At 35.5% G+C, this 23,863-nt stretch overlaps 16 protein-coding genes across 16 annotated transcripts; 8 read left to right on the forward strand and 8 right to left on the reverse strand.

The window, feature by feature from the left end:
* Positions 1-20: 20 nt before the first annotated feature.
* On the forward strand, positions 21-505 carry FDP41_001235 (uncharacterized protein; the record flags this gene model as incomplete). The annotated part of the gene is made up of 2 exons (XM_044702860.1): positions 21-238; positions 286-505. The coding sequence occupies 2 exons, from the start codon at positions 21-23 to the stop codon at positions 503-505; spliced, it is 438 nt and encodes a 145-aa protein (XP_044564280.1).
* A 363-nt stretch (positions 506-868) lies between these two features.
* On the forward strand, positions 869-1,405 carry FDP41_001236 (uncharacterized protein; the record flags this gene model as incomplete). Its single annotated transcript, XM_044702871.1, has 1 exon — positions 869-1,405. The coding sequence occupies one exon, from the start codon at positions 869-871 to the stop codon at positions 1,403-1,405; it is 537 nt and encodes a 178-aa protein (XP_044564281.1).
* Positions 1,406-2,173: 768 nt separating this feature from the next.
* Positions 2,174-3,040, forward strand: FDP41_001237 (uncharacterized protein; the record flags this gene model as incomplete). Its single annotated transcript, XM_044702882.1, has 3 exons — positions 2,174-2,213; positions 2,288-2,544; positions 2,648-3,040. 3 exons carry the CDS (start codon positions 2,174-2,176, stop codon positions 3,038-3,040), a joined length of 690 nt encoding a protein of 229 aa, XP_044564282.1.
* A 1,368-nt stretch (positions 3,041-4,408) lies between these two features.
* Positions 4,409-4,783, forward strand: FDP41_001238 (uncharacterized protein; the record flags this gene model as incomplete). The annotated part of the gene is made up of 1 exon (XM_044702893.1): positions 4,409-4,783. The coding sequence occupies one exon, from the start codon at positions 4,409-4,411 to the stop codon at positions 4,781-4,783; it is 375 nt and encodes a 124-aa protein (XP_044564283.1).
* A 56-nt stretch (positions 4,784-4,839) lies between these two features.
* Positions 4,840-5,382, forward strand: FDP41_001239 (uncharacterized protein; the record flags this gene model as incomplete). Its single annotated transcript, XM_044702904.1, has 1 exon — positions 4,840-5,382. One exon carries the CDS (start codon positions 4,840-4,842, stop codon positions 5,380-5,382), a length of 543 nt encoding a protein of 180 aa, XP_044564284.1.
* A 42-nt stretch (positions 5,383-5,424) lies between these two features.
* FDP41_001240 (uncharacterized protein) lies at positions 5,425-5,781 on the forward strand (the record flags this gene model as incomplete). The annotated part of the gene is made up of 1 exon (XM_044702916.1): positions 5,425-5,781. One exon carries the CDS (start codon positions 5,425-5,427, stop codon positions 5,779-5,781), a length of 357 nt encoding a protein of 118 aa, XP_044564285.1.
* Positions 5,782-6,042: 261 nt separating this feature from the next.
* On the reverse strand, positions 6,043-7,188 carry FDP41_001241 (uncharacterized protein; the record flags this gene model as incomplete). Its single annotated transcript, XM_044702927.1, has 1 exon — positions 6,043-7,188. The coding sequence occupies one exon, from the start codon at positions 7,186-7,188 to the stop codon at positions 6,043-6,045; it is 1,146 nt and encodes a 381-aa protein (XP_044564286.1).
* A 1,427-nt stretch (positions 7,189-8,615) lies between these two features.
* On the reverse strand, positions 8,616-9,317 carry FDP41_001242 (uncharacterized protein; the record flags this gene model as incomplete). Its single annotated transcript, XM_044702938.1, has 1 exon — positions 8,616-9,317. The coding sequence occupies one exon, from the start codon at positions 9,315-9,317 to the stop codon at positions 8,616-8,618; it is 702 nt and encodes a 233-aa protein (XP_044564287.1).
* A 920-nt stretch (positions 9,318-10,237) lies between these two features.
* FDP41_001243 (uncharacterized protein) lies at positions 10,238-12,712 on the reverse strand (the record flags this gene model as incomplete). Its single annotated transcript, XM_044702949.1, has 2 exons — positions 10,238-10,442; positions 10,494-12,712. The coding sequence occupies 2 exons, from the start codon at positions 12,710-12,712 to the stop codon at positions 10,238-10,240; spliced, it is 2,424 nt and encodes an 807-aa protein (XP_044564288.1).
* A 1,085-nt stretch (positions 12,713-13,797) lies between these two features.
* FDP41_001244 (uncharacterized protein) lies at positions 13,798-15,384 on the reverse strand (the record flags this gene model as incomplete). The annotated part of the gene is made up of 1 exon (XM_044702960.1): positions 13,798-15,384. One exon carries the CDS (start codon positions 15,382-15,384, stop codon positions 13,798-13,800), a length of 1,587 nt encoding a protein of 528 aa, XP_044564289.1.
* Positions 15,385-15,518: 134 nt separating this feature from the next.
* Positions 15,519-16,823, reverse strand: FDP41_001245 (uncharacterized protein; the record flags this gene model as incomplete). Its single annotated transcript, XM_044702971.1, has 1 exon — positions 15,519-16,823. One exon carries the CDS (start codon positions 16,821-16,823, stop codon positions 15,519-15,521), a length of 1,305 nt encoding a protein of 434 aa, XP_044564290.1.
* Positions 16,824-16,944: 121 nt separating this feature from the next.
* On the reverse strand, positions 16,945-17,433 carry FDP41_001246 (uncharacterized protein; the record flags this gene model as incomplete). Its single annotated transcript, XM_044702982.1, has 1 exon — positions 16,945-17,433. The coding sequence occupies one exon, from the start codon at positions 17,431-17,433 to the stop codon at positions 16,945-16,947; it is 489 nt and encodes a 162-aa protein (XP_044564291.1).
* Positions 17,434-17,972: 539 nt separating this feature from the next.
* Positions 17,973-18,788, reverse strand: FDP41_001247 (uncharacterized protein; the record flags this gene model as incomplete). Its single annotated transcript, XM_044702993.1, has 1 exon — positions 17,973-18,788. One exon carries the CDS (start codon positions 18,786-18,788, stop codon positions 17,973-17,975), a length of 816 nt encoding a protein of 271 aa, XP_044564292.1.
* A 27-nt stretch (positions 18,789-18,815) lies between these two features.
* Positions 18,816-20,242, forward strand: FDP41_001248 (uncharacterized protein; the record flags this gene model as incomplete). The annotated part of the gene is made up of 2 exons (XM_044703004.1): positions 18,816-19,606; positions 19,666-20,242. 2 exons carry the CDS (start codon positions 18,816-18,818, stop codon positions 20,240-20,242), a joined length of 1,368 nt encoding a protein of 455 aa, XP_044564293.1.
* A 64-nt stretch (positions 20,243-20,306) lies between these two features.
* FDP41_001249 (uncharacterized protein) lies at positions 20,307-21,109 on the reverse strand (the record flags this gene model as incomplete). The annotated part of the gene is made up of 2 exons (XM_044703014.1): positions 20,307-20,602; positions 20,689-21,109. The coding sequence occupies 2 exons, from the start codon at positions 21,107-21,109 to the stop codon at positions 20,307-20,309; spliced, it is 717 nt and encodes a 238-aa protein (XP_044564294.1).
* Positions 21,110-21,451: 342 nt separating this feature from the next.
* Positions 21,452-22,493, forward strand: FDP41_001250 (uncharacterized protein; the record flags this gene model as incomplete). The annotated part of the gene is made up of 2 exons (XM_044703026.1): positions 21,452-22,079; positions 22,222-22,493. 2 exons carry the CDS (start codon positions 21,452-21,454, stop codon positions 22,491-22,493), a joined length of 900 nt encoding a protein of 299 aa, XP_044564295.1.
* Between the last annotated feature and the right edge of the window lie 1,370 nt (positions 22,494-23,863).

Raw genomic sequence — 23,863 nt, forward strand, 5'->3', positions numbered from 1 at the left:
TCAAGAAAGGTCTTTTGAGAATGCTCACCACAGAGGCTGTCAAATCCTCGAGAGGTCAAACCGATGGTTTTGGTGGAAAGTATTATCAACGCTATGAAAAATCACATTCTTCCAAATTCTTGACCATTCTTCAGAAATATTCAAAGAAGGATTTCATTCGAATTCCATTATCTAAACGAAGAATGCAATATGAAGGCATGCATGTCGTGAATGTGTCCAAGGACAAACATGTGGTACAGTCTGCTTAATTAATCATCAAGATTCATTTCACAAATCAAAAAAAAGATCATCCTGCTTTTCGACATTACGAAAAGATTTCAAAACTTCGAACGATTCCAATCACATGTCCTCTGAGAGTGCTCAAATGGCTGTTCCAACCAAAGATATTGAAAGCGTATCAGTGGGACGTATTTCACTTCAAAAGATTGTGCAGTCTGCAAAACCAGATCAAGATATATCAGCCATTGTTCTTGAATTGGAAAAAAGAAAGGAAGAGCAAATTTAGGTTCCGAGTTCACCTTTGAGAATACGTTTGGACTGCACAAAGATGATTTACATCACTTTTTGAAAACGCAAAAGAAACATTTTTTACACAAATTCTTCTTGAGATTGCTGCATGCATTTAAAGAAAATTCAAACATTTCTAAAGAGTCCAACATGGTTTTGGCAGCCATCATCAAACACAGTCGTCTTCATCCAATCAAAGCTAAAAAATTTTTTTCAAGAGCTCCGAGGAGAACTTTACAAATTGAAACAAGTCAACAAGAAGGACAAATTCATCTCATAGAAATATTGTGAATTAGTACAAAATGTATTGGCCAGCATAAGAAGTGCCAGAGTTCAAAACGAACTTGTGAAATGGTCAACCATGCATCCATACTTGGCTCAAAATTACATTTATGCCTCCATTGTGATTGCATTTCCAACTGAATATTCCTACAAGTTGTTACATACCCTCCAATCGAAAGGACTTACTCCATTTACAACTAAGATTGGCAAGAAAATATTCAAAGAAGAGAATGAAAAGGTGAAAAGAGCTGCATTTCTCACTTATTCGCATCTTTCATCGCGCCTCAGAGATGTTCGATTGTCTGAGAAAATTGTGAAGGATATTCTTCAGAGAATTACATCAAATAAAAAACGAGATGTGGAAGAGTTGACAACTTGTATCCATGCGTTGAATTATGCAGGAAAGGCAGTATCTATTGGTATTCTTTATACCTATTTCGCAAATAACAAAATTCCAGATTTCATTAAGGTCATGCTTGTTGATAATTTAAAGAAGAGATTGCATGATGATCCATTGATTGATCAGCTTGTGAGAGACATTGCCACAAGTAATGACACTTCTTCAATTGTGAAAGCAAGATTTATTCATGCTCAAACTGAGAGAGAAAAACAATAAGAAGTGCGTCACATGTCAAATTTTTCTCAAAAGTTCATGAAAGAGCCACTTGTGAAGAAACCAAGAATGCGATTTGAAGATATTTTTACACAGTTGGCACTCAAGAGTCAGGAGATGCACTTTTGAAAGCTCTGAAATTAGAGACACCACCATCTTCTTCTTCTTCCTCCTCCTCAATAACAACAAACAAGAGGTTCCACTCCAAATTGGCTGAGGAGAATAATGATGATGAGATTTTGGATGTTCAATGAGCAAGAGTATGTACAAACGTTAGGACAATTACGTTTCTTTAGAAAAGTGTTTCATCGAATCAAAAGGCTGTTGGAAAATTTCGTTCGATTGGTCACAAACATTTCATCATTCCATTCGAAGACACATCTTTGTGGTTGGTAAAAGGGTTCTAAGAATTATTGGAAGAAGAATATTTAAATCGATAGGAAGATTTATTAGAAGAGCCAAACATTGGAGATCTCGTCACAAATCCTCAAGAAAAAAAAGTGTGGCTTTAAATGCTTTTTGTCAATCTTGGAAAGGGAATCAAACGAGGTATTGTCAAGTTAGGACGCTCCTTTAAAAACAGCAAAAAAGTCTTTCAGTGGTGAAAGTTTTTGTAAAATTTGCAAAACAAATGATTGACAGCACCAAAGAAATGGTAGAAACTGCTAAAAAATCCAAATTGCATTTTCAAAACCTACTGATTTTAAACGAGAACGTGTCTGTGTGAATGTGAATGTCAAGCATGAAAAGATTTGTACCGTAGATCCTTCCATGTTGAATTTTATTAGAAAACAAGGAGCACTCGACAAGAGTAAGGGATTTCTTTATGAAAGACACAATCAACCTGTTCATGACCTTCTTACAATCTCTTCCAAAAACAAGCAGCAGAACCCAACATTCCAATTCAAGTCTTTGCTGGCCCAGTTCCATTGAATTTTGCCTTTTATGCAACTGTCGGTGTGGATATTAGTTATGAATTATGTGCGAATAGAATTTCAGCATCTGTCTCTCTAGAACCTTTTGTAGCAATCAGTTTGGGAGGTAGAGCTGGAATTGGAGTTGCAGCGTTGAGTGCTGGCGTCTTTATGGAGGCAACCATTACTTACAAATTTATTCCTCGAATTGCTGTTGAAAATTGTAATGTTTGTATCATGTTGTTGCATGGAATGGAACCCATTGAGTTTAAAGGTGGAATTTTTGTTGCATTGCCACAACAGACAGTGAATTGCACTTCCAAGTATTAAGATCAACGCAAGCACGTTCCGTCACAAGTTGGCTCAAATATGTATTCCAATTGGAGGAAATTCAAGTGGAAGACCCATTGTACAAGTGTTGCCTTCGTTCTCTTCTCGTAGAAGCTTCAGGAATGTTTCATTACCAAGAGATCGTCAAATTGAATTCCATCGTCCGAAGGATCCAAAACCACCTAAACGCAACAATCAACAAGGTCATCATGAATTCAAGAGGCCTTTAGCTCCTAAAGGTTATCGTCTACCATTTTCTCAAGTTGCTAAAATATGGAAACGACTTCCTGTCATTCCCACATTCAAGCTAAAGAGAATTGCAAGAAAGGACGGTTATAAAAACTGGGCCAAGAAAATTACCATTTACAGAAATCAATTTGGACCTGGAGCATAAAAATCAAATCTCCTACCTTCAAAAAACCAAATAAGGAATCATTAGCTCCTCCTGTTCTAGTTCCACAGCAACAGGTTTGGTCCACTCGATTTTTAAAGAGACACGTTCCTGTAAAGGTCATTCAAAAATTGGGATTTGAGAAATTGAGACATCTTCCAAAAGAGTATTTTAACGGAAAATTCACAAACAATTGCCATTCCAAATGAATTTTCCACTGAACCAAAGAAGCCTCAGAAAAGAGTGACAACAACGATCAACGAACAAGAAGTGGTGGACACTCCCGAGCACTCGAAATTCTGCAGTATTTTTCACTGACTTTACAAGTAAATGAGTTGGTGTTTGAAAACTGATAATTTTAAAGTTAGTCGAAAAGTCAGCGGATTTTTGAATTTAATCCCTACTAAGTTTACTCTACTCTGTTCCAAATCTGCAGTTCACTTAAATCGATATCTGATTTTATTTAAATAAGCATTGAAATATTTCATCGAATTCAGTAAGAAAAATTTATTGATGAATCAGTTGAAAAATAAGGGACTGATTTGAAGTGAAATCAGTTTCTGAATAAGGGACTGATTTGAAGTAAAGTCAGTACCTAAATTAGACTCTGAGTTGAATTGAAATCAGTATCCAAATCTGACTCTGGGTTGAATAAAAATCAGTTGAAAAATAAGACTCTGGGTTGAATTAAAATCAGTCTCCAAATCATACTATGGTATTGAAATTAGTCTACGGATAAGACACTCATTGGAATGAAAATCTCCAATATCGTATTTCATAGTAATCCATGGAAGGCTTGAATAATCCACTTCTAATTCAGTGTAATTATAATTTCTCGCTATCAATCATCGTATCATCTTTTCAAATAAGCTGATCATCAATGATTCAATGCTTACCTTGACGATGACCATGACACCTTGTGTTCAATTGGGTCAAGTAATACCAACTTTCCTTGATTCATGAATTGTTCTGAATGTAGTGAAGGGTAGGAATGTTCGATTGTAACAATTAATGAGTTTGGTTGAGTCTTTGAAAAAATTTTCATACTCAACACAAACTTGGTATTGTTTAAATCAAGAACAAGTCATTCCTATGAACTTGTTTAAATTTACCACAAACTTGGAAACATGGTATGGCGTTTTTTGGCATTTCATCCAATATTTTGACTTGATTCGAGTCTAAACTTTTAACGTGATACAAGCCATCCTTTTTACTGGTCACGAGACCATGACCAAATTCTTGAGCATGAAAATAATCACCCTTTTCAAATTGAAAATGAAAAGTTCTTACTCGTTTCATGGAAATGACTTGATGTAATCAACATTTTCAGAAAAAAAACTCAAGTTCTTTTCTCTTACCACTTTACAACACATGTCTCAACAATCAAATAAACAAGGCTCTTCTTCTCACGAGAAGAAACGGTTGAAATCATCTTCAGTTGACCTTATTAAACGTAAGAAGAAGAAACATACCCCAAAGGAAGTGGAAGTCCTTAAAGCTGAACACTATAATTCTGTAAAGCAAGTTCTTCAGCTATTGAAATCCAAGAACAGTCAAACTGAGGCTTCCACTTCAGTAACCAAGAATCAAAAGAAAAGGTCATCAAAGAAGAAGACTGATTTGCCTGATGTCACTGTTCCGCACATCAGACTCATTCTGGAGAATGTCAGTGCTCGGTTGAAGGACGAAACATTGCAAGATGAGTCCGGTCAATTACCACCTCCATTGGAAATCAAAAGGCTTTAAAAACAAAGCAACAATTGATTGACTGTCTCACTAATTACCCACAATATGAGACCATCATGACGGTGTTGCAACAGATCCTAAATAACCTCCAGCTGAAAGTGTTTATTGAGAATCATGTTCTTTCTACCACTGAAAAAGTGACATGTAATCCTTCTCACGTTCGTTCGATTTGTTTAGGAAGTAGAAAAGAGTCCCAGCTCATTCATGTTGCCAATGCCACCACCAATCCGGCGTTGAATGCACAAAAGTCAGACTGCTTAATTGTTACCATTACAAAAGTCTTACCAGAAGCCATGAAACTGGTCACATCTCTTCCCGACGAGTTTCATGTAAACTCGTTGCATGAATGGAGTATGGAGTGTATGGTGTGGGATAAGAGTGAACCATTAATCACATCTCAAAACTTTTTCAATGCAAACACCAACCAATTAGTATTACCTTCTGTTGAAAATGATTTGTTCAAGCAGAATAATTCTGCAGCCTGCTATATGGATGTGTTGAATTCTTCTACTGTGATTCAAAAGGATCCCTTGTCCATGATCTTTGCCTCTCAAAAGATATGGTCGTGCCTGCATTCTCCACTCAAAAGATCTGTCTGAAGTGGTATTGCCTCAATCCATGCAATCTCAACCACCAATGCAATGCAATTTCAACCGTCAGTACAACCGTCAGTGCAATCTCAAGCCTTGGCTTCTTCATCATTTCAGAAAGACCCGACCAACACCACAATACTCTCTTCTCAAACTGATGTTTTGACTCCAGTCTTCTCCTCTTCAGTGGGCTCACATTCCACCATTCCAACGATCCATGAATTTGAAGAATTGAAAAAGAAGTATGAAAAAATTGTCGACATTAATCATGATCTCCAATTCAATATGAAAAGGATTCAACGAGAATTGGAACAAGAGCTTCCTTCATATACCAGCACACGGAAATCAAGGAAACCACTCGCCAGTGGAGCAACATTTTCAATACTCACAAATAATGGCCGAACTTGATTGCTTTGTAATAAAATAAATAAACAAAAACATTTTCTCCCTTAAAATTCATCTTGATTTTTCGGAATCAGTATGAAAATGTGGAATTTACTGATTTTGCGACTGGTTTTTTTCTGACTGAATTCGAATGCAAGTTTGCTCACTAATTTCATTAAAAATACGAAATTTCGAGTGCTCGGGCTGGTAAAGAAATTGTACTTTCCAATTAACCTGTTGTGAAAATTTACAAGTTTAACAAAAGAAAGAAAACAAATTAATTTATTATTGGAACACCAACGCGTGCATGATTGGAAGGCCAAGTAATTGAATTCCATACCACGAAGTAAACAAGAGTTTGTAAATACGATCGTCGTAATATCTCTTCTTTTCAGAGTCACTTGTCAAATTGCCATTCATCATGAAACCAATGGACATGCCAATGAACTGCAGTGGTGTGATTAAACAGTACACTCTAAAAATCCATTCATATTCAAATCTCACAGAATACCATTGACAAAGTTTCAACATGGCAACAAAGTAAAACACTCCTGCTGCAATACTTTTAGCTAAAAAGACTACTCTTGAATAGGAACCTAACAAAATTGGAAGTGTCACTCGACCAGACATGGCATCTCCTTCCAAGTCTCGAAAATCTTGAGCATCGATGGTCATTAGGAAGGTCAACGCAATAATATAGACCATCATCTTTACGGTGTGGTCGTTGTCATGAAATCCATTCAAAATATGCCAATAAGGAATAATCATGCAGACAACACCGATGGTGTTTGACAAATTCTTGAAAAACCAATTCTTGGCAAATCCACAATGATTATGAAGAACATACGCAAGAGTCCACACCAGACCATACCAAAAGAGATGGTGAGATGCACTCATGGCCAAGTAAATGGTGCATGCAAACGCCCATCGAATTTTGGTTTCTTCTAAAGAAGTCTCACCAGAGACGAGAGGTCGATAAGTTTTCTCATTGAGTCGATCTTCCTCGACTCCATCCATTTGATTGGACATGGTAAATGGATAGACAAAGAACACGGCAAAAATTAAAAATCCAATTAGGGATAAAAAGTTCATTGCCAAAAATAGTAAACTATGAGACAAGGACGCAAACCCTTCGAATGAACCTCTCTCTGGACTCAAATACATTGAAATCAAAGCACTCACACGACACGACAATGCAAATGCAACCGAAGGATATATCGTAATATTAAAATCGTTCTTGCAGTGTAAGTAAAACACAAAGAACTCTCTTCTCACCTTTGATAGCAACCACTTGTGAAATGAAAGAAGAATGGACACGAACGGAAGATTCTCTTTCAGAAGTAATAGTTCATTTTCCTCTCTTCTCGTGGATGAAGGGATATATGGAATGGACAACACTTCTGGGTGATGATAATGAAGGGATGCAATCATGGTGTGTGATTAGAGTTCAACAGTTAATGGTGGTGAATATATTTGTTGTTGTTTTTTTCAATGTTTTTGGAAATGCAAGGTGATTCAGGGTTATTACTTAAATGCTTCTCTTGGATTTAAGGAATTCCTAACACAGGAGCTTGTCCTTTGAAACCATTTGGATGTGTTGCTTTTCATCCCGATTGTGATACATTTCGAATTATCCCGAGTGGTTAAACAAAGTGAAAGGTTTCTTGAGCTGGAAAGTCATTTCTTTAATTCTCTTGAATTTGCAACCACTCACCTAAATTCACCTTGCAGGTAATTGTGCTTTTATGGTATTTTGTTGAGAATCGATGAAATGTTTACCATATAACAAGAATGAAATGTGAAAAATTCAACGTGATGTGCCGGAATTGCATTTGAATGTGAATAAATCATACCTGACTTTCCAATTCGAGTTATTCATTCGCTGCGATGGAAAGGATGGAGGAATTCCTTTTACTTACTTTTTTCATGCACGTCATCAGCGATAGCCTTTTAAGTAAACCCCAAAAATGAACCGCGATTCCTCCAATCACGCACAAAAAAACAACACATCAAACCGAGAACACGGCGTTCACCAAACCGTCACCATCACCACCCCTACATATTTTTTTCTCCTTCCAACAACACCGAATAGTAACAATGACGAATCATAACTTGACCGGATCATCAATCAGTAGTGATGAAACTATATCCTCCACAAATTCTTCTTCTTCATCCATACAAACACAACTTGAAAATTATAAATACCTTTGGATAAAGTCAGCTGCACAAGAACCTCTTCCGGTTCATCATTTATCGGAAGAAGAACAATTGAGAGAATACAAGCGAGCATATAACAAGTTTTGGTCCAATTATGTGTATGCTGATTTGATTGATTTGTATAAAGAAATTGGTTTTTCTGAATTTTCAGAGGAATCACAATAAATGTAGAGGTTTGAAAGTTCAGAGCTGGTCCAATTAAATTGGAGAGGACTTTTCTTATCGGGACTACAGTTCAAGACAACGGTGACAATTTAATGGGATGATCATTGTTTCGTGTTGTGTATGGGATTCACATATTATTATTAGAAGCATCGTCACGTCTGTCGTTGCAACTGAACTTTTCGATCGCAGCATTGCCATGTAATTTAAGAAGAAGCAAAGACCTCTCTACAATGACGGGCCATTCCGCTCGGCTTCAATCGAGGAACTACTGCAGCTTTAATCATAACTGAATAGAAAATTTTGATTCACAGTCTTGTCCTAGATCAGCCTTGAGAATAAAGAATTTCAATGGCTCGCAAGAAATTGAGTCAATTGCCTTGTTGAGCTTGCTAATATTAATGGACAAAATGTTGTCGTGCATAATCTGTTTCAGGTCAATCAAAAGAACAACCAAACTAACTGCTAACATGAAGAAATCAAATCCAACTCTTGCTTTTTTCTCTTCCAACTCCATTGAAGGGAAGATACGCTTCTGAACATGATACCACTGTTTCTCCAATTTTCACACACGAACCAAAATCTCCAAGAAACCACTCTCCATTAGTGCTAACAAAAATATTAGCTGGTTTGACATGAATATATTCGAGTGCTTTCAAGATTTTCTTTCCCTCTTCTAATAATGTTTCTGAAGTAAGAAGGTTTGCCAAAAGAGCTAAACTTCTTGGATAATGTGGCATTATTAGGCAATAATATTTTCCATCTGAAAATTGGTTCGTGTAATCCTTTCCTTCTAATGATACTGAGCAAATCTTAGTTTGAACGATACCAGGTACAAGAGAATTCTCCAAATCAAGATCCTTGGTCATTCGTACTTCTGAACTCATCAATATTTTGGCCAATATTGGTGCGCCAGTTTTATCTGCTCCTGTTATAATATTGGCATTAAAAGTTGGATCGTAAAGGTCATTCAATCTTATACCATAGTCATACTCAAGTTTATCTTTGGTTGTTGTTGCAGGAAGATTGTTGAAAAAATCATACAATTCGAAAGCACTCTCAGGAGAAGACACAGCATGAAAGCGATGAATATAGTTATTTAGTAATCTTTTCAAAACAGCTTCAGCAGGTCTTTGTATTCCAGATACAGCGAACAAACGCTTGAAGTGCTCGATATTCATAAAGAGAGGGGGTTGTGTATTTTTGTCGTCCCATTTAGGTTTTTGTTTTAGAAGTATCCTATCATTCACCCATAAAACTATGGCCCTACAAGTGAAGTTTAATACAGTAGACATATTATCCATAAACATGCTTATTATTTGCTCATTAGCATACGATATTCCTCCATCTCTATATAATTAACGACCATGTTCAGAAACGACCCCGAACAAAAACCAGAAAAAGGGTGAAGCATTTCTGTTGTCGAACCAGCTCTCGAAAAGAATCTTAATAACCTGTTGTTCGTTGAAATTGGCAAAATTTTGTAAGTCGATGGAGGAGACTTTGAAACACATGCTTCCCTCATTATCATCATGTTGCAGCATTTTTTTGCCCAAAGACCCAAAACTACTTGCCCTCAATGCACTTGAGGAATTTTTCGAATCCGTGTTGTTTATCATCAACTGTATTTCTTCTAATAACAATTTTGTATCGAGTCTCTGTATTTCAATGTTGGACGTTTGTTTATAAAATGTAGGTTTTGTTTTTTTAAACCCCAGATGTTCAAGAGCCGATTTTCTTGCTAAACATCCAAAATCAACCTGTTTTTTAATAATGTCATCAAGTCAGTACATTGATGACGCATTCTAATAGGATTTGCTGAAATTATTGCTTTCATGAAAACGGAATTTAGGAATTCTTTGAAACTGAATTGATACACCAGCTTTTCATGAGTGGCCTTATCAACATCTAGTAATCATTTTCCTTGTAGAGATGCAAAAATTCTTTTGCAATTATTTTCAAAAGAGTTTCCTTCAAAAGATGCCCAAAAGGGTACTCATAACAGGCACCATAATTAAAGAGTGTTCATGTTGGATCTAAATTCAACTCAAATGAACAACTATTATTTGAAATAACTGAAATCATTTTGGCAACGCCCTCATCATTGGCTCTTTAGAACTTTCACCAGTAGTTGTTTGAAACTGTCTAAGATAATGGGTTTATATGCAACTTCATCAAACCCTTGATTTAGCAAATGCTCTTTCTGTTCCCATGTATTTGCTGTAACTGCAACAATTTTTGCTGTTTTGATGTGGTTGCCTTGGTTTTTTTCTACTCTTCTTATCATCTCACATGCTTCTTTTCCACTAATGAAAATCGAAAAATTCATTTCGTTTTCAAACGCATGCTGTACATACCTCATTATTGGCATGACACAATCTAATAGAATAAGATCATATGATTTTTGTTTGTATTTCTCAAAGCATTCCATACCGTCCTTTGCGAGATCAATGTCCTTAAAACCAATAATTTTCATCATTCTATCGAGTACTTTTCTGTTAATTTCATTATCATCTGCAAGCAACACAGAATATTCATCAAATGACATGTCAGATTTATGACTTAATTCTTTGTTAGAGTGTTCATCTTGATTCGCCTCATCTTTGTTTTTTCCGGAACTAACACACCCACCATTCGGCAACGTTAGTAATGTCTCTCGAAGTTCATTAAATCTCACTGGCTTTGCAAGATATCGATGTTCCAAATAATGTCGTCTTGCTCCTCTCTCGCAGGTTAGAACGAAATTAAGGGTGGGAAACTTATTTCGTACATGTTCAAACTCTGTCTCCTCAAGAAATAAAAAATCAGGAGATGATGACTTGAGTAATGAGGAAAGGTTTTGGATGCTGTCAAACTCTAATATCTCGCTGAATTGGTTAAACAGTTTAAGATAACATTTCAAAACATCTCTAAAGTATTCATCCTTGTCAATAATCCATACTGTTTTTGCACTTTTCATTTCTGCATCTTGATTGTTGGGAATAGTTAACGTATGCTCATCGACTTCGTTGACTCTTTCTAGTGGTAAAATTATAGTCATGGTGGTTCCTTTGTTGACAACACTTTTAACACTAATATGCCCATTCATTTTGTTAATTAGAAGCTTTGCAATGCTCAAGCCAAGTCCATTTCTATTAGTATATATTAAACTGCTTCCTCCATCGCCCAATTTGTTTATATTCCCTGATTGCATAAAGTATTGCTCAAAACCTAATCGAACATCCTCATGATTTTCAATTATGTGAAAGGGTTGGAATAGGCTATGTAGTTGATCCTGCGAAATACCGCACCCCGTATCTATGCATTCCAATTTCACAAAAATTGTTCCTGAGGAATGGTCAGTTGATTGAGAGATCCTTTCATTATCCCAATCTTTTAAATCTTGATCCGTCGCAGCACAGCAATTCACTCTCACAAATCCCTGTTTTGTGTATTTAATAGCATTCGAAATCAGATTCATCAAAATCTGGCTGATCCTAATCGAGTCCCCTTTTACTATTGACGGTAATTGAGAAACATTGCAAAACGCATGCAATACAATTTTCTTTTCGTGAGCAAGATGTGAAAAAACACTCACCAATGAATCCACCAGAGATACAATTGAAAACGGTTCAGAATTGATGATTATTGAACCAATTTCAAGAGAGCTCATTTGTAAGGATGAAGAAAATATGTGCAAGAGCAACGTTGCATTTTCCTTAATATCTTCCAAAGTTTCAGAAATGGATGCATTTTTAAGGAAGCAATGCTTACAACTTTGTAAACACTGTTCTCCTTCGAATTGGTGATGTAGCACTTGTAAACTTCCCATAATGCATTGAAGAGGATTCCTTGCTTCATGACTCAAATTGGCGATGAATTTAGATTTTTCAGAGCTTTTTACCTTTTCTTTCGTAATTTCTACTTGTTGTCTCGTGAATTCTCGATTCGTTCTGGACAAAGCGTCAGAGAATAAATAGGCGCCTAGAGTGACACCACACTGTAAAATAAACACTTCTGATAGCTTTGAATAAAAGAGACTGATTTCCTCTTGATGCAGATTGTGTTTCCAAATCCGAAAGGAAATAATCATTGCAGTACAAGCTCCAAAAATCAGTGAGAATCCTGCAAACAACATGAGCTTCAAATTAAAGCAAAAATTCTTTGTGGTGATGAGAATTTTAAATGTAGAAAGTACATGATAAGGAAAGAAAGGACCAAAAATTGTGTAGACCAAAAGTTGAACAAGAATCATCCCAACAATTCGTAAAATGTTGGTGGAAACAAATCCTTTCAGAGTATTCGGAACAATGGCATTCAATGATATTTGAAAAGCAATTTCCCCCGCTGAGATACAAAGAAAGAGCCAATACTTTGGATGGGGACAAAAAGTCAATGCGAAAATAATTGGAAGCACGGATAAGGACAATCCGGCCTTGTTATGAATCTTTCTTTGCTCCAACAAGTGATCTAATAATGCTTTCTCAGCATATTCTTGTTGCGGTTGTTCGGAAGCAGGAGAAGGACCAAGAGGAATCTCCTTATTGGAAGATGAAGACGACGACGGTGGTGCACTTGCCGAGGCTGCTTCGGGCATGGGGCGATGATGATGATCTTCTTCAAAAGCGGCGATTTTTTTTGGGCAAAGTCGATCAAAATTTTCTTTTTGTTGGGTGTGTCTGTTGTTCTGGAATTTTCCTAAAAGTGAATCTTCCAAACAAGGATGGAATCAACTTACCTTAATGGATCTTTTGAGAATTTTTCACAGTGAATGTTGATAGATGTTCAAATAAATTAATTTTAATTTTTATTAAATTAAAAAAACTCTCTCCTTGATCCGAATATTTATCCCGAAGAGATCTTTTCGTTCCAACACGATGAAGAGCTGATTTTGGATTATCTTTCATGTAATGAAGCAGCGAAAATGAAAAGAAAATTTTTGATAACAACAACCATGATGATGAAATTTGCAATTACTAGTTTCAAAAGATGACTGATATTTATTCCGTGTCATATTTCACGCGGTTTTTGCAGGTTAAGTTCCGTACTTATATGTGAAAGCGAAACTTATCCATCATTGAAATAATAATAGACTGAAACAATTCCGTGTCATTTCAAAAAAATCTAATTAGTTTATTGTTAGCACCACTGGTGCTGGTAAATCCGTGAGGATTGGGGTTTGTTTTTGAATTGGTTTTTTAAACCTTGAGTTTTCATAATACTTGGTGTGACATTTACCAACTAGTAGGGTGAGAATTGTTTGGATTTCAGGCCAATTTTGGTAAATATTTGGTAAATTTTTAAAGTTGGGCATTTGAGTATCTCGAATCATTACTCCGTCATGATGAATAATGAAAACTTTCCTTCTTTCACAGTATCTTGATTCTTGATAATCGTTGAGGATACATTGCATTGATGTAATATCTAGGAATTTAGTGTAGAAAAAATCCCTAAAGCATTGAGTATTAGGGCAATAGTATATGAAATGTTTTAGAGTTCCGGGGCATTTACAGTGAGCGCATTGTCTTTCCTTATGTTGTTTGATATGGTTGCTTGTTAAGTTTCTCCAGATTGACCACTTAGTATTTGTGTCAATTTTAGATTTGATGAATTTTAGATTGATAGATGACCAGTTCTTGGTAAGGTGTAGACTGGAATTATCTCTATCAAATTGGCTAAACATTACATCATATCTTTTCTTTTGTATGGATTTTTGATGTCGAAAATAATGGTATTAGATGTGGCAAGGATGGTTTGGTTCGAAAATAGCTTCTTAATGTCAAAATAGTTGTGCTCTTGAGCTCCTTTCTTAGCTAATTCGTCAGCTTTGATGTTTCCTTTGTTGACATGACCTTTAACTTTGATTAGTTGAATATTTAGATTGGATTGTTGAATGACCTGTTGATATTCATGCTTGAAGCAGTTAAAAATTCCGTTATAGGCTTTGTTTTTCAAAACGTGGATGGATATTTCACTATCTGTGTGAATTTTTGCCTTAGATTTAGGTGGAAGTATCTTTAGTGATGTGAGTATTGCTGATAATTCAGCAACGTTATGTGAGTATTCGCTGTTAATTTTGTATGAGAAATCTTGGGTTTCTTGGGAATTGTTAACTTTGGCGGTAAAGCCGAAACCTGTTGAGTTGTTGAGATTTGATCCGTCAGTGTAAATAGTAAAATTCTTTCCTTTGAGTTTTGGAAAGATTTCGTCATTGTTAAATTGTTGAGGTCTGATCTTGTATTTCTTCATTGATCTGTTCATTTCCTTAAAAATCGAATTTTCGTGTTTGATTCCTTCTGAATATACTTCTCTAAGAAGTTCATTATCATTGTTAATAAGATACAGGGCTGTTTTGATTCGAATTTCATCTGCAAAGATATCGAATCTTGGAATACCAAGTCCGCCATAGGTGATTGGGAGGTGAAAATAGTTTGTTGGACTAGCATTATGCATGAAAATTTTCTTTCTTATTGCTTTTCTTACTTCAATGTTAATTCTATCAACAAGTGATTCAGGAATGTAATTTGTTCGTAAAATGTGTGTAAATAAGCTAGTGCATTTGGCAAAAATTACTTTCTTAATGTTTGTTATCTCCATTCTTTTCAGTGGAATATATTTGAGTGAGAGTTGAAATTGGAGGATTCTTTTTTCAATATCTTCATTTAAAGTAGAGTCATCCCAAGGATAGTGTCCAAGTACTCGAAGGTTTTTGAATCTTGGTATAATAGTACCGTCTATCATTGGCTTCATTTTGCTTTTAGTTGGGAGAGTGGTTGCCATGGATTTTGAAGGATTAATTTTTAGACTTAATTGGCCGAGCCATTTAGAGATATTATCAAGTCTTTCGTTATAATTGCAGTATCTGTTTGAAACTAAATTAATGTCATCAGCAAAGCAGAGCAAACCAATATCGTTAATATTAAGCTTGGTTGGTTTGATTGAAATTTTCCATTGTTGTATGCATTTGTCAATGATGAGTTGAGTAATACAATCATATATAAGAGGAGCTAAAGGGCATCCTTGTGGTATTCCTCTTGTTTTTGTGAATGGTCTAGAGAGATGGTGATCAATTTCTAGCTGTAATATTTGACTCTTGTATGAGTTTAGTATAAAAGTTTTCAACTCATCTGGAAACTTACAATGAGTGAGAGCTTTTTCAATGATATGATCTTCAACGGAATCATAGGCGCCTTCGATGTCTAAGTTTACCAAAAGGAATGACGACTTGTTCTTTTTGGCTAGAGATGAAAGTAATAATCCGTGATTCATTGTGTTTCTGTGTGAAATAAATGCTTGTTGCCTTAAGTTGATGTGTTTGGAAGCCCATTGTCTTAATTCGTATGCAATTATGTTGAAAAGTATTCTGTAATATATTGGGAGAATGGTTATGGGTCTAATATCATTTAGTTTTGAATGTCTCTTTTAGGGAGTAATTTAATACCTTGTTGAATGCAGTTTTCAAATTGGTCAGCAATAAGTTGTAGATGTTCGTCTTTGAGATTACGTATAATTTGGAAGGATATTGAGTCTAGACCGGGTGTGTTGGATTTCATTCTCGATATCGCCTCTTTAATTGTTTTAAGGCTTATTTGTGGTATTTTCGGTCCTTTCTTGACGGTTGATGGTGGATTTTCAAAGTCTGATGATTTGGATACTGAGGTAAATTTTGTTTCAAAATGATGCACAATTTCTTCTTCAGAGAATTGGATATTTTTCCAATCTATTGATTTTTCTTTTAGATGTTTGTCAAACTGGTAAATCATTGAGCTGTCATGTTTGTTGAAATTTTCACTTAGTTTTGCTTTGATATCAGCTCCAGTTTCCTTGTATAGTACTTTGATATTATTTCTTAGTTTTTCAATTTCCTCGATATTTTGACCTTTTCCTTGTGTTGCAAGATGGAGGAGTTCTATTTCTTTGGTTTTGATTTCTTTCTTATTGATTGTGTTAATGTATTTGAGATTGGTCTTATCGTCTTTGAAAGAAAATTTGTTAACCATTTCTGATATGTCTTTCTGAAGTGCATCAAATGAATCATAGTGTGATTCGTTCAATGTTGTTGAGATTTGATTCATATCTTTCCTAGAGATGAAGTTTCTCCAACAATAGTCTGTTTCGAACTCAATGTCAATATAGAACTGTAGATGATCATTTTTGGATATTGGTGGCAAAATAACTTCTCTGATTATTCTGATGTTGTTAGAAACGAAGATATGATCAGGTCGTGATTTTTGAACTGAGTTGATGACTTTTCTGACGTATGTGTAATTCTCTGGGATGATTAGTTCTTTGAGTTGGAAACACTCAATAAGTTCTTTCCATTCTTTTTCTCTCGAATTTTGTGGTTTCCTTGTGTTGATATTGAAATCTCCTAGCACAATGTTGAATTCATTTTCACATTTTAGTAGAAGGTGAATAATAATGTTGATTATTTCATCATCATCTTCACCATCAGATGAAGCATAAACCGTAATGATGTTAATAGGTTTGTTTCTAGAGAAAAACCTTGTCCATTGAAGTTTTCCTTGTATTAGATTTTCGTTGGATATGAATCGTTTTCTTTTGTTGTTAAGAATATGGAAGAGAGCTGTTCCCTTTTGAGCTTTTCTTGCTCCAAATAGTGAATTAAAGAAGATACTTCCATTCCCTTTGTTATAGGCTTCTTTTTGATCTTCATATGTTTTTAAGTGTGTTTCAGTAATTGACATGATTTGGATGTTATGATTGTAGCACATCCCTTTGATTTCATTTGTCAATATTTCTTTTGTGGCTGTCTTTATGAGCCCGTTGCAGTTAAAACAGCCAATTTTCAAATTACATTTTGGTGACTTAATTGTTCTTATTTCCAAGAGGTTTATCACCTCTTCTAGGTTCTACTATATCTTCTTCTTCGTCATATTCCATTTCATCATCACTATTTTCATTTGGTTTTGGGTGATAAGATTCATTATCTTCATCTTCTACATCATCCTTGGATTCATGAATTAATTGATGGTACGGTTTTGTCAAATGTAATTCAATATTTTCCATTTTGGAAGCTATTTCGTTGAGTTTTTCAAAAATGGTCTGTATGGATTTTGTGTGGTCTGTTAGTGTATTGGTGATGTTTTGTATTTGTTTAGAATGTGATTCCAGTTTGATTGAGTTTTCAGTACATTCTACTTGAAGTGATTTGTGATTCTTTTCTAATGCTGAGAGGTCATTATTGAATTGGAAATTATTGGTTGCACCAGTCACTTCGTTTTCTTGTTGTTTTTGAATTTTTCTACCAAATATTTGGTTGTAGATATGAGTTTTTTGAGGTTGGTTTTGTGCCATTTGGTGGAGTGATACTTGTTGGGAATTTTGTAATTTTTTCCAATTCTGCAACATTAGTTGCTTTGTAATTGGCTATATAATAATGCTCTCCAGGGCGATATGGGCTAGGTTTGTTAATAATCTCTAAGTGGTTTGATTGGAAGACACAGTTGCTTTTTTCCACCATCTTTTGTATCGCAGTTTTGATATCTTTCTCTGTGTAGAGGGATGAAAAATTGCAAGAGCAGTTAAGCTTAGATTCTGTTATGATCTGGTCAATGGATCGGTATTCAGAATATTTCCTTGCCATAAAATATTCTTTATCTTCAAGAGATTCAACTGCTATTCTGATTTTATAAAGCTTTTGGACTCTGTCATAACTGGTATTAGTTTCTTTAACTCCATTAGTTCTTTTCCAAAAATTTTTGATAATGTGGTAGTATACTTCATCATCTCGTCATATGATGAAGTATGATATTTGAGGGTGTGTTCAGCTGGTGAGAAATTCATAGGAGTCACAACGTATTTGAATGGACTGGAGTCTCTTGTTGATTGTGAGTTTAAAATTCCCAAGGTTGATACATAATCTTCATGATTGTTACAGACAAGTTGGAGTACGTGCGTCTTGTCGTTAGGTATGTACCATGATGTAAGTTTTTCTTTGACTGCATCTGTAATAAATTCAGTGATGTCTGAGTCGATATGCTTACTGAGGTAAATAGATACACAGTGAGAATAGTTAATTGTTTTAGCTCTTTTAGCAGGAGGGTACATGGTTGTTGTTGTATTGTAGGATTTGATTTGCGGAGTTTTTTTGTTGGATCAAATGTAATGTTCTTGGCTGTCTTGGCTATTTGCAAGTATGACGATTGCGATTCATTCAGGTTGAAGCTGGTGTTGATAGGTGGGCTCTTAGATTGAAGCTGGGGTTGACTTTGGGGCTTTGAAGTTGTTTCAATTGGTTTGATGAGGTTTGTGCTTGTTTCAATTGGTTTGGTGAGGTTTGTGTTGGTGATGAAGTTTGTTGTCTTATTTTGATTGTTGATTTTCGATTTGTTTGTTGGATGTGTAATATTTTTGATTTTAGATATTTGGTTTGATGGTCCATCAGTTCGATAAGGATGTGCAGGGGATGGAGTTTGTTCTATGAGTGTTGTTTTTGGAGGAAGAGGTTGTTTAGGTTTAATTGGTTGGTTGCTGTCGGAGACTAATTTAACTGACTTTACCTTTTGTTTCCGATTATTGATGTGGTTAGATAATCCGTCCAATGTTTTTGAGAAATTCTCAATATGTTTAAAGATGATTCCGAAAGCTTCTGAGTGGGTCATCAATGTTTGGTTGATACTATTCATTACAACGTCTTCGTTTGTGTTCATTTTTTTTGCGACGGCACAGTCAAAAAAATGATTCCATCTTCAACCTCCCAACGTCACACTTCCCAACACAAGCACAACAACGATCATCATCATGTACATACCACTCAAGAATCCCTCTCCGAGCTTTCTTTAGATGATACAGGTGAGGACTATTTAGATTCACTTTCCGCTGTTTCTTCGGACTATGGCAGTCTTGCATCATTAAGTCAATCATCAGCATCGGAACATCATGCCTTGTTGATGAGCAGTACTCGTAATGTTGTTGCACATAACTTCAATGAATTACCCAATGAAATTCTTGTACATATATTAATTTTTTTAAACGGAGCACAAATTTTAAAGTTAGAAATCTTGTCCAAAAAATTCTATCAACTCATTCATCATGAAGATGAATCCGAACGTCAATACAATAAGAAAATAAGAAGAAAAAGAATTCTTACCAAAGAGAAGAGAAAGGAGCAAAGAAGATTATCCATTAATTTAGCAACAACGATAGCATCTTCAGGTCTAGATTTGCATTCCATTACTTCTGGTTATGAATTTTGGATCTTTTTGAATGAGGTTCATTTCAAAGAGGAAACTCAAAGAAGAAGAAAAGAATATCCATCAGCTATTCAACCTAGAATATTTTACATGTATCATTTGAAAGTGGCTTGGCTTAATGAAAAGTATGGTATTGAAAAGGCATTGAGGTCTCTTGAAGATGCTTTGACTTCACACCCATACTTTAATGAAGTGTGTATTTTTTCTCCACACTTGTTGAGATTGTACTACTTGTTGTACTTGATTGATAGAGATTATGCAACTATGGATTTGAGGTAAGTGTGTGAATGATGGTGATTCTTGATGTCACCTCATATTTCTTTTTTATCAATAGATATCACCCTTTTGAAGAACTCAAACTTGATGTGGAAAAACATGTGACACCCATTGCCAAACATGTGATGGAAAAGGACATCATGCGAGTTGGACAAGGCTCAATGAAAATGATTGCCATTGTAAAATTATCACCAAAAGATGTATTGAGAAATGTACAACCAGGTCAACAGGAATCACTCACACAAGAACAAATGGCTCAACAAATCTTGTTGGAAGCATATTCTGATAAAGATTTTAGAGATGACAGAGATGTGAGCATGGTCAAGTTTATTCATGAAATGAATCCATCATCACATGCAAATTATAGATATCAATTAGATGAAGAAGATGTTGGTGATAAAGCTGGAAAGATTACTAATACGCTAAATGCCATCTATAGAAGTTGGTATGCCAAGTGGAGAGATGTAATTAACAAGAATCGTGACTATCAATCTTTCAAGAGTTATGATTTTAGAGAGTTGGAGACAATTAAGATCAATTCTGGATTCACCTACGACAATGGACTCAGATGTGCAAATAGCTGGATCAAACGAGATTATGTTTATACAAAATTATTGCAGAGACAATTACATTAATGATGTATTATTTTCAATAATTAAGCCCTTCCTCATCAAACACAGAATTAAAAGATTCAAATTGTTAAAGTGTTGTCAATTGTTCAACATCATTGGTGTGTTTAAAGGAATAGGTTTTTCCTCCCACATCTTGTTTCACAATTTTGGAGATATATTCTCCAATGACTTGATTGGAAAAGCTGGATCCAGTCACTTCAGAAGGCTTTTTAATGTAAGCAGCAATTCTAAGTTCATTCAACTTGACACTCAATTTCTTTTCCTCAACTTCCTTATGGAGAGCTTTAATTAATCCAAACAATCCACTCACAGCAGAGGTGAGTAATCCCATCTTTCCAAACATGACTCTCTCTCCGGCAGCACCTTCAATACAGGATTCATGAATCAAAGCAACCATTGAATCACGTGAATCATGGTGTTACAAAATTTGCTCTTACAATAATACCTACCTGTAATGATGGTATAAGTTTTCAAATTTGGTAATGTTAAAAATTGTTGCGCGATCACAAAGTGGCTCAACAATGAATTTTTCAAAAGATCCAAATAATCCGAGACAGAGGTTTCAGTGGGATAGCTCTTTTGCCACCAACTTCCAAGAGAGGATACCACATGATCCACATGACCATACTTTTCAAGAATTTCTTGTTTCAAATGGATTGCTGCTTGCTCTTGATCATCAATGGTTTGATGAATGGCGATCAAATTCTGTTGCAATTCATGGACAGCTTGCTTTTTCAATTCTTCTAAAGCTTCAGATCTTCGTGATGGAACAATCACGAGTTTTCCTTCTTTAAGGAATTTCAAAGCAATGCCTGATCCAACCACACCTGCTCCGCCAGCAACAAGGACAACTTCTTTAGATGAAGACATTTCAAATGAATGAATGGCTCAACTCGAGGAGGAGTGCAATCAATGAAATATTTTTTTTTAGTGTTGTTGTTGTTAACTTTCAGAAACACCAATCTCTGATTTTGAACATTTACTTTATACATGCGCAAATTAAAGCGTGCGTTTGAGGGATCGCTCTTTCTTTTAAAAAGAAATATTTGAAACTGAGCTTTTTTACAAAAACATTCAACAAAATCAAAACTTTTAATTGTTGCATTTAGGCTTTTCGTAAGAAATCTCATCAAGCATTTGGTTAAGCTCTCAATTAGGTCAAGTTCACATTCCTTCTATTCTGGACTCCCGCGCACTTTTTCGTTCAAAAAAATGTCAACCAAGAGGAAAATCATTGACGATCCATCACTCCAAGATAATCACCACACAAAACTCACCAAGTATTTTCATCATCATGACCAAGAGAAGCGCATTTTCCCCTGTGAGATTCTCCTAGAAATAATGAAATATTTGCCAATCACAGATCTTTGCTCGGACTCATTGGTTTGCAAACAATGGAATGATGTTGCCCACAACAATCATTTATGGAAATCACTCTATGAGAAGCAATACAAGGATCATCCCTTCTCTTCAAAGGATCCATTATTTGGAGGTGATTTGATTGAAAATTTAGCAACATTTAAATTTTCAAAGTGTCTCTTCAAGGCCATGTTTGCTCTCAAGAAGAGCTTTTACCAATTACAAGTCATTTCAAAACAAAATATTTATCCAGACATGGTAGAATTGTTTGAAGGCGATCAAGATGAAGGATTTACATTCAAGGAAGGAGAAGAAAATTTTGAACCTACACTCGAGATGAAACAAATGATTAAAAGTTGGACACCTTCTTCTAGTGACGATGAAATTAGTGGAAACAAATATGGTTACTTTATATGTGAAGAATGTGCAGAGAATGAAAATTTGATCAAAGTGGTGTTCAAAAATCCACTTACTGAACAAGGTAAGAATGACAATGTGCATTCAACAGGTTGAATAATTGTATTTGAATGTACATTGTTGGTCCATGCTGTTCATTTTCATGCTTGAACACTTCAAACACGTTATATGATTCATCTATATGTCCTATTTTCCCTTCATAATAGTATTCGTATTCTTTGAAATTTCCAATAGCAATCCTTATGGAAGTATTCACTTGGAACATGAAGAAGAGTGTTTTGCTCTTAACTTTGAAGGATGTTTGCATATGGAAAATGAGAGTATGAATGAATGTGAATTGCCCAATTTCGATTTTATGATTGCTCTTCAGCGATTTATTAATGATGTCCAAGAATGTCCAGAACATTTGTTGTACTATGCAAGACAAACGTTTGAGGTTGAAAATATTCTTGGACCAAAGAAAGGAACTATTTATTGACCTATTTCTATACTGGACGTATTCTCACACTACTATTATTATAACCTAATTGTACTTGGTATATCCATCGTTCACTCAAGGAACAACGACAATCTACAACCCTTTGAAATTATATATAAGGACTCACCACCTTTTTTGTGCTTAACTTTTATCTTATTGGGCTAGAGCAAAACAATGATTCTTAAATAATTTGGTCAATACGCAACGCGTTTCCAACACCATTGTGGTCATCTGCGTAGTTCTCCTTTCGACTGAGATGGTTGACTTTTTCATATATATTATTAAATACCCTCTTCCAACTCAAAATGAAGATGTGTATCGGCGCAATTCCCATTTCACACATTTGATTTGGAATTGATTTATCCAAATCGAACTACCATTTCATGAGAATCTCCCAAAGATCCTCACTCTTGTTTGCAACCCCATTTTTGTTATCCTCACTTTAAAGCCACAAGAATTTAAAGAATTGAAAGAAGAACAAAAAAATTCATCCTGCGAGTTAATGTATTTACGATTGATTGATCAGAGGAACCACAACATGACATCTCTCAATTTTAAACAGGAAATACCTGCAACAACAACAACTCCTTCGCGAACCGCTACCAACAAGACAACCTTTAACAGGATACAACTTGGTCTTGTATACAATGATGACGCGAATTCATCATCTCTTGCACCTGATCAATGTTTAAAAAAGTCAGTTCATGGTCATCCACATACATTGAATTTCGCAACAGAGCACTTGTCATCGCAAGTGGGCAACACCCCTCAAGAGATCCCTTTGAATCTTAAACTAGAGTTTAATGAAAGTGAGATGGAAATGCTTGATCTTTATTTCCAACAAAAGATCTTGTATGATATAAAGTTTCAGTCCAATAAGACCAACTCGACGAACACTACTTCTGTTGCAACGATCAAAGAAGCTTCCTCTCGAATCGCAGCTGACTTGCGAGATCAAACCCATGAGAATCCCCACCACCACCCACAACAAGTCACCACACCTGTCCAAGCGCTCGATCTCTATCCCCCCTCTCTCTCAAAGCTATTTTTCATTAAGGAGAGATTCATTGTTGTCAAGCTCTTCATCCTCCTCTACCACATCCACTCCCTCTCTTGATGCCTCTCCCATACATCCTCTTCCTGACGAATCGTGCATGAAAAGGTCGAGTTCCAAAATCACGAAAAAGAGGGTTCGTTCAAAAAGTAATTACAGTCATAAACCAAGGAAAGGATTCACCAAAGTAGATCACACTACGTGGCAATTTCATTCCTACGAGAAGGGAAAAATTGTTTCCAGTGATCTCGTCTTTCTTTCATTCACTCCCACTTCCAATACAATCAGTTTCAAATAAATTCAAAAAATACAATTC

The sequence above is a fragment of the Naegleria fowleri genome, assembly GCF_008403515.1.
Source record: "Naegleria fowleri strain ATCC 30894 chromosome Unknown tig23, whole genome shotgun sequence".
Lineage (NCBI taxonomy): Eukaryota > Heterolobosea > Eutetramitea > Acrasida > Naegleriidae > Naegleria > Naegleria fowleri.